The sequence below is a fragment of the Siphateles boraxobius genome, unplaced genomic scaffold (assembly GCF_051911475.1).
Source record: "Siphateles boraxobius isolate OS27281-9 unplaced genomic scaffold, OSU_SipBor_1 5, whole genome shotgun sequence".
NCBI lineage: Eukaryota > Metazoa > Chordata > Actinopteri > Cypriniformes > Leuciscidae > Siphateles > Siphateles boraxobius.
In genome coordinates, this window is record NW_027509141.1 from 31,212,218 (window position 1) to 31,227,825 (window position 15,608).

The following is a 15,608-nucleotide window of genomic DNA, read 5'->3' on the forward strand; positions in this document are numbered from 1 at the left end:
CTTTAGAATGAAAAGGTTCTCTTATGGCATCAGGATGTAAAAACCTTTTAAGCAGCTTTATTTGTAGGAATAAGCGTGAATCTGTGAGAGACTTCAGGCCCTGGGCTAAAACAGTAGGCTCATCTGCCATCATTTCATCACTAACTTCTCACAACTTTTGCATCTGCAATTGATTATTTCAAGAAATATGCTTAAAAACATACTACCGAAAATAACCCAGACGGCATCTTCGGCTTTCAGTAAATTTCTCTGACCTGTGTTGAAGTTTCGGAATGATTGTTTCTTCAACTTTTGTTTGTGTCTTTAATTACTCAGACACCGAATAAAAGTGGATGCAGCTGGCTGGGAGAAAAAATCTAAGATGTTTGATGGGAAAGCCATTAGGAACACACGGAGGGTTTTCACTCATTCGGCGTGCGGTTAGACCAGAGAATCCGTCTACGCTGTGAATTTCCCGCCGAACCTAAAAACATTTATCAACTCATCGAATTCATTCATGAAAACCAGAAGGTAGTATGTGAAAGAAAGTATACTTCAGAACGTTCACACGTTTCCAACAAACAACAGGCTACACAACTGGAACTGCAATCCCTAAAAGAAAACCAGAAGCAAATCAAGAGAAAGCCAAACAGCCATCTTACCTTTGAAGGACAAGAAGACCCGGGGGGCGCACTGAGGTTCGCTGTCCAAACCCAACGTCAGGACAGACAGAGCCAGGAGAACCTGGACTGACCAAGGACTGCCCAACAGCATGGTGCATCCGTTGAAGTCAGAAAGACACAATTGCAGAGGCCACTGGTGAAAGAAAACACATGATTGTAAATTATATGACTTCATATACTGCTTTCCAAAGGTAAAGCATGGCTCAATCAGAATAATAAAAAGCTAATTTCTTCGGGTTATAGACTGTAGGGCGAATTTGACATTTGGCACACTTTTGCATGCCGTATTTCAGTGCAAATGTATGTGATTTATTCACTAAATACTCGCAAAAAAAAAAAACAGAGCAAACTACTGCTTGCTTCTTCAAAGCAAAAACACACCTCCTTTTAATGTAAATTAGGTTCATTATAATTTGGCCTTATTCACAAAAATCACAGCTGATTTCTTTTAGTTATAGCTGCACACAGAAAGCAGGTGGAAAACTTTGTTAAAGAAATATTTGTGTACATTTTATATTGATGATCACATCAGCAATAACTTATCAAATGAAGAACAAAAGATGAAGAAAAATATGCAATGAATTTTCCCTATGCATTCTCTAAAGAAAAATCCAAAGTTATATCTGAAATCTTGTTTACATGTTCTATATGTATTCCAGATACTTTAAAGTTCCAGTTTTACCTCAGGGCTCCCAGCTTTAATAAGAGAAGCTAAGAGGCCCTCCACAGTAAACATTTCACCAAAAAATAAGGGTTTGGTTACATTTGTTTCAAACATACAGCAAAGGGATATTCCCCATGGGAGTATGTTGACAAACCCCACTGCCGCCACATAGTCCATCTCTTTCACATGGGCAGGAACAAGGCTGCCACCCATAGAGGGGCTGCATTCATGTTGCTTGGTGGTGGTGAGACATAACCGTAAAAACTTAAATCTGTTCGGACATCTGAATCAACGAGACCGTTCCCAAACCCACATAGTATTGACATCAATCACAACTGTATATGCGTCATATTTTTTCTTCTTCTTTTTTTTTAAGAAGGAGCAAACATCTTAGAACAGAAAAAGTAGTTCTGGCGGAAGACGATCTGTCCAAAAAGCGCTGCCTGGCCGTAGAGCGTTTATGAGTGGAAGCAGCTGTTTAAACCTCAGCTATTTGCAGGCAATTTGTTAACTGTCCGGCTGTTTATCTAAATTCTCTGCCTCTTTACCTCACACAAGCCAGTGAAATTAAACAACAATTATATGAACACAAGTGCACACAGGCACAGTTGGAGGTAAGCAATTATGGATACAATCTCAGAAAAACACTGAAAGAATGAATCAATACATAAACCATAAAATATAATATGGCTTTTTAAGAAAAGGCAAAATATTATGTGAAAAATGTGGAATAGCGAGAAACATTCAGTCCGAATACTTTTTACTTTTTGATCTATTAATTTGTTCTAATCTAAAAATGCCACTTAAAGAGGACTCTATCAATTTATTTTTTTCAAAGGATAAGCCAAAACAATTCTCAACAACCGCATTAACATATATTAACTGATTTAATCAACTCTGATGACAATTTAGAAAAAAATAATTACATAATAATATGAATAGAACGCAATGAATGGTCTCTTTTGCTACTTATAATTCAAAAAAAGTCAGATTTGGCTCGTAAATTCAGCCTTCCTGGTACACTTTGAAAGTTGTCAACATTTGTAAGGACTTATGACTGATCAGCAAGATGACTGGTCTCACTTATTTTTATGCAACTCTTGCTTTCTGCATGTTGTTACCCCATTTGGCACTAGAATATCTATATTTACGGTGTTTGTTTAATGCTAGTTTGTGAAATTGTTGTACATGCACTCTGGCCCCTGGAGATATTGTATTTTTTTTCTTTTTCCTGCCACCCAGCAGAGAACTGAAAATAAACTACTTTGACTCGGTCTTAAATGCCTATTGTGCTGTTATATATACAGGAGCTCTCAGTGTATGGTTAACTTATATTAGAAAAACACTGGGAAACAGCATGAAAGGAGATGTGCAAAGCAAAGCAATTTCGTCTCACAGTGAAGAGTAATATAAGTGACAGTGCAAAGAATTATTTAAGGTTGTTTAGTGTGCATACTGCCATATAAATGTGTGTGAGTAATACAACTTCAGAGCATGTGTTATTCTTAATCTTACCAACATTGACATGAAATGTCAAGCAGTTTCTGCAGAGTCCTTTGGCATGACATTCTGCAATTCATCTGAAACTACTTCTATACATGTGTTTAGGACCATATTACATTAAGGTACTATGTGGAATATCTGTCACTAGTATACGTTAGTATAGGAAATGATACATACAAAAAAAAGGAAATATTTCTGCCAACACTGACTGGTATATTGGAAAATAATTATTATAAGTAACCATTTTAATAGGAGTCTATATTCATTGCAAAGTCAACTGAGATCAAAAGATGCATTTAAAAATGAAATCCAAACGTTGAAATGTGACTCATTCTAAAATAGTACGATGATAGTGTTGAGAAAATGAAAACAAAAGAAACTAATGTTTACCTGCTGTCTCCAAACTGTCCAAAAGCAACTTTGAGCTCAACTCAAAGAGTGAATCCAGTAAATGCCTGAGTTCTTGTGTATGTTCGTGTGTTTATGTCCCAGGTCCTGCAGCTATAGTGAGGTACAGTCCTTATCTCTCTGAACACCTGAGCGCGGTGTGCTTCTTCTCTATTGTAGTGTTCATTTGGCACAGTTGTTATAAAATCCCGTTTGATATCGCGCTAAGAATCGTTAAAGAAGAGTCAAAGCCACCTGACAAGTCCGAGAACAGCTTCAGCGCGGTGGCTGCCAGTCTGAATATCTCCAAACACAAGTGCACTCTTGCCCGCACTCATTCGCTCGCCTCAAATGCTGCCCAAACAGCTTGGCAGGTGGATGCAGTGTCGCTCATTTGCATTCGACACACCCATGGGGCGGGGTTTACCTTGGAGCTCCGCCCCCTTCCGCGCGAGTCGCTGTGACTATCTTCAACTCACTGTACTGTCAATGCTATTACATTCATGTTTCATTAGGTGGAGTAAACTCAGTAAGTATTCACAATAACTTAGATATGAAGTGCAATTACTGTGTGGAACGCTATATTTGTGCATTTTTTACATTAGTAAGCTATGGTGTACACTGTAGTTCATAATAATCATCTTAAATGGCAGACAAGAAAAATTCTCCAAACTTTGATATAGGCCTACTTTGTTTGCTGTTGAATAACACAATAAAACTACACTAGCATACATTCAAACAAAAGTCAACTAAAGGTTGAAGACGAAGTATTTTTAATGATATAATAATAATAATGTAAAATTTTTATCACAATATTTTCTGGCCAAAACAGTGATTTTACATTTTTGTATGTTAGATGTTGCTCTCATTAATTATTTTGTGTTTCACAATTGTTATAGTGTTGTGAAAAGCTTTTAATAGGCCATTTATTTTAAAAAAAAGTGACAACTTACCCCTTTACTTCCTCAAAAAATGTCAATTTGTGTCCTGCATTTTTTTTTTAAATATTCAATAGCTTTTTTGTAGCTGCAATATTAAGTTGTATTGTGTATATACACAGAAATTGACTTAAAAATTAATGTAAATTTTACTTAAAAATTATTGTATTATATAGAGAAACAGTCACCAGTATAAAGTTAGATAACTAGCCACCAGCTTTTATTATTTATCCATCTATGTAATATTTATCCATCTATCGATATAGCTATGACACATGACCTTAAAAAGAAACTCATAATAAGGTCTGTGAGCGAGAGCAGTAGAAGTTTCTCATGGCCAAAATATGTTATTTGTTTACATATGTAAGGTCAGAAAATTGTGCAAGATGAAGATATGTTTTAACTTCAGTGTTTTCCCCTGAGGAACTGCACCAGTGAAAACCTTCACTCTGATAGAGCATCGAAACTCAGTTTTGTACCTTGAGTTTGTGACACTGAAATCATCGCTTCCAGTTTTGCTGTTTCTTTCAAACAGGTCTTCGCTTTGAAACTCATAATAAGCGATAAGATTCAATTAAAGTTGCAGAGCCTCAGGCTTGATTTATCTATGACCGTTTGCACACCACATACACACATACAGTATTCAAGTCCCTTCAGCTCAGCCCGTAAGCAGAAACATTCTTGTATTAGGGAGTAAATGCTTTTGCGTGTTAATACATGACACAGGGTTTTAGATAAAAGGCATACCAATGCTTAAAGGTTGAAAAACTACCTGCAGAAGATATCAGCATGCAACTCTTCTTCTTTCTCAGAGCAGCTCGTAGAGAGACAGGAATGAGGTTCTACTCTCTTTGATGCAAAACATGCAGACACATAATTAACGACATTCAGCTTTGGGAAATTATCATATTTGTCTTTTTCAGTTAAGGTGATATGAGCATGGTGCCATTATAGCATTCACACTGCTTGATATAGAGAGTGTTGTCCCTATGTGGAATGCTTGGCAAAGCCTCTGGGAGAAATCAGGACAGATATTCTGGTATGTATCTCTCTTACAACATAATGAAGTTAGTTAGAAGTTAGAAGATCATTTAAATGCACATTGATGACAGACAAAGCAGAACATTCTAACATGCCACAAATTATGCAATATTGGTTGATTTTTTGTTTTTGAAAGCATCAATACAGCATGTTTGGTGAGTTTTGTCATATAACTACATATACAGTACAATGTTTTTGAAAGAAGACTCTTATACTCATCAAGGCATTTATTTGATCGCATATGAAACAGTAATTTTGTGAAATATTATTATTTAAAACGACTGTTTTCAATTTGAATATATTTTAAAATGTAATTTTCATCATCATCACTCAGTCTTCAGTGTCACATGATCCTTTAGAAATCATTCTATGCTGATTTGGTGCTCAAGAAACATTTATTATATTATATAATATATATATATATATATATATATATATATATATATATATATATATATATTGTCCCTTCATTGTCATTTTAATCATTTTAATTGTGCAAATGATGTCACAGCATAGCCAATTTACTCTTTATTCTGATATATACTGTATATAATGTTCAACATATCAGATGGCTGCGAACTCAACTGTCAATTTGAAGCGAATTTCTCATTGTTCAGCAAACTTTTTGAACGGAACAAATTCCCTTTTGGTCAGCAGAATCTACAGGATGGCCAGAAAAAAATAAAGGTGAGACATCAACATGGATGAAGTGTTCAGCAGCGGTCGGTATACAGAGCCCAACATCTTTGTCTCTCACGTCATGAAGTTTTTTTAAAACCTTCGAAATGAGGCGACTAATGAAAAGTCATTCTGCTATTGTCAAAAAAAGATTGAAAAAGCTAAATCCAGGCTTTGCATTGCTGCACTTCTGTCGCTCACTTTCCGTGGGCCACGTTCTTTATTAGCCTCCTATTTCATCTACGTTCGCCGCAAAAATTCACATTACGGTCACAATGCAGCCTGCCGTTGAGATTGGACTCGGGCTAAAGATGTTGAATGGACAGAACCGGAGAATGAAGGGGGAATCTTGTCCTTTTCAGCACCGTCGAACCATTCATCCCTCCCTCCTCTCTCGCACCGACCTGCAATAAAACTGTTTTCAAAGACGACTTGGCAGAGGTCAAATGGAAGATGTCTTTAAATGAAAGCAGACTGACTTTGTCTCCCTCCAGGCGAACTCTGACAACTTCGACAACTTATCTTTTCAGAGTGGGGCTTCTGGAGGAGGCAGGTCTACACAACTGTCTCAGAACCCTTCACCCCATCCTTTATGTGGAAATAAAAGGCATTTCAGATGTCAAGACTGGATGTGGAGTCTGAGTGAGCCTGTGAACTTGTTTCCACCATGCTATTGTCTTTTATCCGGTTTGCTGTATTGACATCGGATCTTCCCTTGAGGACTGGTCCTCTAATACGGCTGCAGAAATATTGAATGTTGAGTTGACTGTTTCAGTGGGATGACATGACTAGCTCATGCTGAGGCACCTCGCGCTACAGGAAGAATAGACTTGCGTTCCTGTGGTGCAGTAAAGCCCTGAGGCTTCAGGTGTTATTGTACCTGTGGGTATCTGTGAACTGAGGGTGACAATGAAGGATCCAGACACTTTATTCACAAGAGCTCACACTGTGATTACCTCAGGGGTCAACAACAACCTGACACCTTTTCCCACAGCGGAGGTGTGTGTAGAAAACTGGGCCCTTCAGTTCTGTGCTTTTGTGCTGATAGAGGCCCTGTCCACACGGAGACGCGGTTAGCTGTATATGTACAAATTTTGTGTCGTATTGGCGTTTCGTCCAGACGGATCCGGCGTTTTGGGACACTAAAACCGCTATTTTTTTATAAATCTGAAAACGACAACCCTTGCTTTTTCGTGTGTATGGCCAATCAGTACATTTTGTGAAACGATGATGTCATCACACCACATGTCAGCATTAGTCACACACCGCTGTCGTGTTGGGTTCGTATAGAGCGCGCAAGGTTATGCGCATGCTCCAAGTCTTCTTCACCTTGTTTAGTGTATCTCTGTGGCAGAATTACAGCACCACATACTGGTCTGGCATGTATACCACATAGTTTTCAGTCGGTTTCAGTAGTTTCGTGTGTACGCATATATTTCTTGAGACAACGCCGTGTTTACGGAAAAAAATTTTGAACGAGGAGAAAAAAAAAAGATCAGATAAGGAAAGCTCTGGCTTCGTGTGGATGTGGCCAGAGTTTAGCTGAAAAATGTCCCCAGAGGATATCTGATAAAAATTTTGTTTTTTGTGGATGTTTTTTATTAAAAGAAAGAAAATGTTGTATTTTTTTTAAATTCTAAAAAATGTATTTAATTAATTTAATAATTCCTTTAAATTAGGAATTAACTAAAATCATTTTATTTAAAGGAATAATTCTGCCGTCATTCACTCACCATCACATCGCTCCAAACCTGTATGATTTTTTCTTTCTTTTCTGGAACATATAAAGAGATGTTTTGGAGAAATATTACAATGTATTATAGAAGTACCATGCAAATGGCCCATAAGACTCCATGTCCTAAAGGTTGGGGTTTGTAAGATTTTTTTATGTTTTTGAAAGTGTCTTATGCACACCAAGAGTGCATTTATTTGATCACAAATACAGTAAAAACAGTAATACTGTGAAATATAATAATAATAATTTTTGCCTTCCCATTTGCTTAATTAGCATTATATTTTAATATATATTTAAAAAAAAATGTTTTTAAAACTTTTCTAGATTTAAGACATTTATAACTTTGAAAATGCGTCATTCTGCGAAAAGGGTCCATTATTGCAATTTAAAATAAATGTTTTTTTTATTTGAATATATATATATATATTAACATGTAATTTATTCCATGTGTCGCAACGATTAATTTTCAGCATCTTTGCTCCAGTCTTCAGTGTCACATGATCCTTCAGAAATCATTGTAATGTGCTGATTTGTTGCTTTAGAAACATTTCTTATCACTATCAATGTTAAAAACAGTTGTGCTGCTTGAGCAAAAGTTGTGATATATATATTTTTTGTGTAACCATGCCTATACTGTCACTTTTGACTTAGAAAAAAAAAATCTTACTGACCCCTAACTTTTGAATAGTAGTGTAAATTCCAAGGCAAAATGGACACAAATGTCCATTATCTCTCATACTTGTGTTGATTACCGTATCACTTTAGAAGATAGCACATAAGTACAGACCACTTCAATGTGATGTTTTATTAAATATGGTTTATAGCTGTCTAAGATCCTCAATTGGCTGCAGTCATGGAAACAGTTATACTGACATCTTTTCAAGAAACTGAAGCAAACCACCTCATTTTATCTTGACAAACCAAGATCTGTATTCCCGTCCAGCCTGATACAACCTAGTGCTTCCCTTTACTAAAGTACTGTAAAAAGCAACGATTGTTCCTTGAACCATTCATTGGGGTCTGTCTCAACACTAATGGTCCCGATTAGTCTCCCGTACTGGTTTCCCTCAGGTGCTAGGAGATTTGGAAGCCATCCTTTACTCTTTCTCAATTTGTGGAGGTCTAAAAGTCACTTGTCTCAGTGCTTAAGAGGTTCTGTTGAACAGGGCTCTATTTGTACCCAATCAAAGAAGACATATCACATCAGCCATTTGAATCACTCAGGAGGCATTAGCCCTGTTAGAGCTTGTAAACAAACACCCGTCTCAGGGTTTTTCTCTGGGGAATACCTGTTTTCTGGAGACTCAAAACTCGGTCACCCACAGCAGTTCCCTTACTTTCACGAGGAAGAAAAAACAGTGCCAAGATCACGAAAGCTCTCTTGGCTTCTCAACGCAAGGTTTTTGGGTCAATGCTAATACGCTTTTTGTGTACTCATAAGAATGAATTTGGCTGGATAAGAACAGCCTTTGTTTCTCAGAGTCAGAAAAGCTGCTGATAAAATGATGTTAAAACAATTTATAATCTTGGAGACAAAAAAAATAGTGTGGTGATGAACAAAAATTATAACATTCTGTACTTCATCAGCTTGGAAGGATGTTTCAAAAAATGTAGCCTAAAATTTAATGTTTCATCATCATTTGCTCTCTGTCACTCATGCCATTAACTAAAATGTAATATTTATAATATCATATCATATTAAATATAATATTATTTTCATCCCACCAAGGAACACAAGATGTTTTCCAGAATGTCCAGGACTTCAGGCTACATTTCCATTCAACAAAACCAAAACCAAACTTGGAGACAATTCAGAATTAGCTATCAATCTATCTATCCATCCATCAATCCATCCATCCATCCATCCATCCATCCATATTGCAAACTTTCAAGTGAACATTCAAAGTTTGTTAAAAATGATGTATAATTCACACGAATAATTCAATACTTCTGTCTTATATTCAAATTCAAATTGCAATTCTGCAACCTGTTTGCTACCCTCATTCAAAATCAATTTAAATCTAGAAATGTAAAAGTAATTCTCAGATCATTTCTGAAAGGTGCATCACCCTGATGATAACTTTGGATGCCAAGCTCCAACATTCTGTATGGACCAGAATGAACGAAACTAGTGTAAGTATTCTTCAGTGATGGACACACACTCAAGAACTTATATGTACACACACACACACACACACACACACACACACACACACACACACACACACACACACACACACACACACACACACACACACACACACACACACACACACACACACACACACACACACACTCAAATAGTACAACAGATTAAATGTTTGAATTAATGAGAGAACATGTAGTAATCTCACAGCCTCAATAGGGACCTTAAGCTGTGACAAGATATGACATGAAAAAGGCCTCCTGACAACTCAGCGGTAGAGCTGATGTCCCGTCTCTCTCATTAGCATATATATGAGAAAAGTTCTCTGCCTCACCTTGAGCATTCACAGGTCTTCATCTCCGCTCAATAATAACTCAAAGCAGAGTTTATACATCTTTCCCAAAGTTCTGATTTTTTTGTCTCACTTTCTTTCTGCAGCTGTGAAAACAGGTTTTATATGAGAATCGTGGACAGTCAAACTCTTTGTCAACTTTCAAAATAAGAAGTAAAGGTTTATTGAGGCCGCTCTACTTTGGCAGAATAAAATATTATGAGTCACCATCACTGAGGTCCTGTATACAGGGCAAGGACATAAAATATGCTGGACCTGCAAGAGAGGAAACATTTATGTTTCAGCTGTTTGTCATTTGTATATAATGTACTTGGCTGAAGCTGATTTAAATCAAGAAAAATCTATCATTAACTTGTCCTGTTCTTAAGTCTGAGCTCAGTGGATTTCTTTGCGCTATAGTTTGGGTTGTCAAATTTTGGTATTCGTATCAAATTCTCTGAAGCATTTTAGTCATTGTGATAATAATAATAACAATTATTTAAATATTATTAGGGGCCAAGCACCGATGGTGGAATGGCTTCTTGTGTATTTGCTTTCTTCTTCTTCTTTTTCTTCTTCCACTCATGAAGTCTCTGGCAGCCCATAGAACTGCTTGGGGGAAAATAATGAAATTTGGCACACGGATATAGGACAGCCTGAACATTAACCACAGCAATTTTGGAGTCTCTAACTCAATCCCTCTAGCGCCACCAACAGTCCAAACCTGCACTCATATTTGTGTTAATTACTTTTGAACTGTAAGAGCTAGAAGCATGTTTTTCTGAAGCATGTTTTACAGATAATGCATCGATACAAATCTGTGGCAGATTTTCCTTTACTGAAACACTGACCTGGTTCCTTTGGGTTTTTCATTCAGACCATCCAATTAGCATCTATATTCATCCCAATCAGTCAAAACTATCAATTCAACACAATCATATATATATATATGATCAATGACACAATGAACAATGTGGGGATCAAACCAGCAAAGTAAAGGTTTTACTTAAACCTTTTCACACCAATTCACACCGCACCTGAACATGCTGAATCAGAATTACAATTGACGTGCTGTAATCTGGTGACTATCGTCGTTGGTCTGCGTCTGTCGGAATTGGCCTTTAAATACTATACCACACCATCTTTATTGAATAACTGAATAGAATTTAAGAGCTTGTATTTTGACTGACAATTGTACCAAATAATGGGAAACTACATAAAAGAATCTAGTAGTATTAGATGGCTCTTTCACTTTACTCACACTTTTTTCTTAAAAAGTTGAATCCGCTGTCCACAGACCAGCAAACCAAGCTCTAGAGAGCGCTGGAAGAGAGCCACCTCCAAGAGTGTGTGTGCCAGTTCACTCACTCACAGATTCAAATGTAAAACTAGACTTTCATCCTCCACCGCACCGAATCAATGTTTAAAATGCCTTTAATAAATACACCTTAATTGAATAAAACAACAAACCAGAGTACTCTGGTGCACTACTAATTCAACAGTTCTTTGTAATGTATTTCAGACCAGTCCAGACTTCATCCTGGCTCGTTCTGTGGGAACACACACTGAGGTGTGAGGTGAGGTGGGTTGGGGGGTATGAAAAGTTCAAACACTGATTTAATTCAGTGCAACTGGAACAACCTTGATAAACAGAGGCCAATGCATGTATAAAAAAAATGTGTAAAGAGGGTTGTGTTATGATTCATTTATGCGTCAGGGTTTGGGTTCGGTCCAAGGGAGGCACAGGTCTGGTTTGTGGGCACATGCTATGACCACTGAACTAAAAAAAATGTTTTGACATCTCACCATTGACCATGACTGTTTAAAGGATATGAAGTGAGTGAAGGGCAGAAGTGACATGAAATGCTGGTAATTTTGACTGATTATGATTAGGCTGATTGGATGGTCTGAATGGTATTTTGGCTCTCATTATTATAAAATGTCAAATGACAAGATTGAATGCACAAGTTTTAATGTATTTAAAGTTTATACAACTTTGTCAAGTAACCATGAATGAAAATCGAATGTAAACAATCCAAGCATTTTTGTAAGTAAGGCCTAAAATATACAGAGTAATTCCTACGAAAACACTTCCATGCTTCAGTTCAAGTGTTTATATCAATTAAGCCATGCGGAAAAGGGTAACCAGGTTTGGCTTGTTTATCCAAAATGGAGAGACCAAAATGGCTCACATTCAGCTCAGTTATATACATATATAGATTCAGATTCAGAATATAATTACTGTACACACACTCACACAAACACTATAGATCAGTCCTTCCGGAGAAACCGAAGGTCATGCTCAAGAGCACAATATTGATTGATGGTTCAACTCTTGAGGGATTTGAACCTACAACAATGAAACCTTTTGATCATCAATATCGTTGATGAGCAAGCTACATGACACTAAGAAATTGTAGATTTAAGGTGGAGAAGGGATGCTGGATGAATTCATGGAAGGAATGAGGTAAGTATAGCTGTGTACATATTATTTTCTTTATGACCGTTGCCATTATAAGCATCAATACACTCCTCCCAAACTCATGAGGAGAATGATCCATCCCCACTTTTATTCACTTTTAAGTTGTGACAATCTCATCAGAGAGATCTTTAAATGGGTGGGGGATGCAGTATCGTGCAGTGACATGCTAAACAATGTACTTGGTCATCTTTATCCTTGTTTAATCTGTATCTCCGCCATCTAAAAAGTAAACAAACAGTGATCAACCACTACAGAAGTATCATGTCATGAGGGTCAAATCAAATCATACTTGATCCTGATAAAGCTTGCAATTATAGAGACAGCAATCATTGTAAGCAAGAAAAATCAAAGCACATTAAAAGGTAAAAGGCTTGGCCATGCTTAGCCAGATCAAGAGGATGCAGTGAAATAAATGTGTGTCTCATTACACACATTTGCAAGAAAAAGGATGTATTTAGTTGGGGGGAAATAGAATAGAATAGAATAGAATAGAATAGAATAGAATAGAATAGAATAGAATAGAATAGAATAGAATAAAAAATAAAATAAAATAAAATAAAATAAAATAAAATAAAATAAAATTAAATTAAATTAAATTAAATTAAATTAAATTAAATTAAATTAAATTAAATTAAAATACAAAAAAATAAAATAAAATCTGTTTGTGGTCCTTGCTCACATCAAGCTCAAAGAGGTAGTGGAATACTGTCTATTGTGCTGCAACCTTGGCGGGCACAGTGTGTGCCTATACTTAAGGACACGGTGTGTGTGTGGCAAGCCCCGGTAGGGAGGAAAGGCTCATGCTATTACAGAGTTTGCGCTTTTTTGTAGTTCATCTCAGTGGCGTTTCAGCTTGTGGCCTCCCTTCCTGCTACCAAAAAACAACATCAAAGGCAAAGTTCTTGTGTGTGTCAATGCTAATGCTAATGCAAGTAACAAAACCTTGCCAATCTCAATTAAGAATAATGACTAGCACTTTTGCCATGGGCCAAACCTCCCAGCATAACTGCCATTGTAAAAATCATATAAATACTTCATCATGAAGAACCGCAAACAATGAAGTAGGCAGACAACATTGAATGTGTTTGCAGAATACAAAAAGATATTTCTATAGAAACCTTTGACTGACAGACAGCGTAAACGGCTTGTTAAATTGCATAATTAAGCATGCACAATTAGAAGAGTCTGAATGAAGAAATGAAAACAATGATCTCACTGTTAGAGGTTTTGAAATTGTCTTTTCTACGCCAAATATTGTACAAAAAGGAGCCCTTTTGTGAATTCAAGGTCATCTAAATGCTATGACATCATGTTTGTCAATGCAAAATTAAGTTTATTAGAAAATGGACAAATTGGAAACTATAAGCAAGGATTGTTGTCTAAAACTTGGATTTTAGGCTCTCTCTTCTCTCTCTCTCTCTCTCTCTCTCTCTCTCTCTCTCTCTCTCTCTCTCTCTCTCTCTTTTCCTCTCTCTCTCTCTCTCCTCTCTCTCTCTCTCTCTCTCTCTCTCTCTCTCTCTCTCTCGCTCGCTCTCTCTCTCTCTAATGGCACCACCTCACACCCAGAACAATTGCGGAACACCCCAGAATACAAAGACTTGGACTATGTTGGGGAGAAAACCCAAACTCCTGCAAGCTATAAATTCTCCATAACAGAGCTGTTTCACATGAAACACTACTAAAGCATTAAGGCAAGCCGCAAAGTAGAAAAAAACATGAAACTGAAAAACACAGCATCATGCATAATGTTAAATGCAATCATTACTGTCTTGGGTTGCAGTGCTCAAAGAGCATTGCATGTATCTTAAAACCTCAAAAAGCCACCAGTGTGTTTCATTTATGCATTTGGCAGGCATTTTTATCCCAACCTCATTGAAAATAAGTGTCTCTACCTACTTTTTGCAAAACACCAAAAAACATACCCATCACTGTTCACTCCAGCTAAAATTAACATTATCGTCAGTTAAAAACCTTTTATTCCCTTTCACACAAATGATGACTATGATTACTTGCACAATACAATGTTATGATTTCAAAACACTTTTACCATAGTGCTTGATTTATAAACTACTACATTTTCATGTTTACATCACATACCCAGGTCCATATGTATGGCTTTTTTGATGTAGTAAACTTGCTTGGTAGCTCACTTGGTACAACATTGCACTTGTGATGCATCATGCACCGATAAAACACATCTCACAATTAAAGAGCTCAAAGTTTTGCAGTAGCAATTTTAATTCACAATAATAATTTTATTTCACTATGAATTAGGTTTAGGGTAGAGTTTAGTGTAGGAGGTACATTATTTTCAAAAATGATAATTAGACAATTACCTTTGGTGACATCTCATAAATGTGCCAGACCTTAAATGTTAGTCATAAATATCATTGTTGCTTTTAATGATATTTAATGGTGTTGTTAATAATACTGGGGGTAATACTTAACTGCTGCTTTAGCCAAAGAAAGAGAGAGACAGAACATTATTCCTCCACTTTAATCAGATGCCAATGTCCCTTTAAGGCAAGGTAGTTCACTGAGCGGCCATCTTGGCAGCGTCCCCAGGCTGCTATTTTCTAGTCATGTAAGTACAGCTCCTATCTACTTCAATGGAGAAAGACTGAAATATCCAAGACTGTTGGATAAGCTTACATTTCAATAACATGTCAAATCACCAATATAATCCGACAACTGGCATAATAAAAGTGACTTTTTAGCTCAATTTAGGCTAAACCAATAGAGTGGTGCAGGGATGATATGATTTTTGTTCGCCAAAACCTGGAAATGAGTTAGCATTTAGCAGTCCTGAAGTCTGTTTTTGGTTAAATGATCGAAATTAGGTCTGTGGTGAACACAAGCTCAAGATATTGTTACGTTTTATTCTGCGTATCAAATACATTAGTAACACCCTCCTTTGATTTTTCTTGTCTTGTAAATGACTGTTGCTAACAATTTTACTAAATGGGACTAAAGAGGTTATTGGAGACATTCAATGTCATCAGTCGAACAGGTAAACTCATCTACTCACTAGTCCACTTTAA

The 15,608-nt window shown here is 36.7% G+C and overlaps 1 protein-coding gene across 2 annotated transcripts in view; it reads right to left on the minus strand.

The window, feature by feature from the left end:
- The window catches only part of sema3fb (sema domain, immunoglobulin domain (Ig), short basic domain, secreted, (semaphorin) 3Fb), a 63,443-nt gene extending 59,874 nt beyond the window's left edge, over positions 1 to 3,569 (minus strand). The window contains exons 1-2 of one of the 2 annotated variants that reach the window (XM_077203835.1): positions 3,220 to 3,569; positions 642 to 795 (exon numbers count right to left, since the gene is read on the minus strand). In XM_077203835.1, the coding sequence (XP_077059950.1) occupies positions 642 to 753 (112 nt within the window). In that variant the 5' untranslated portion in view covers positions 754 to 795; positions 3,220 to 3,569. The remainder of the gene's footprint in view (positions 1 to 641; positions 796 to 3,219) is intronic. The other variant, XM_077203836.1, reaches the window with a different exon arrangement.
- Between the last annotated feature and the right edge of the window lie 12,039 nt (positions 3,570 to 15,608).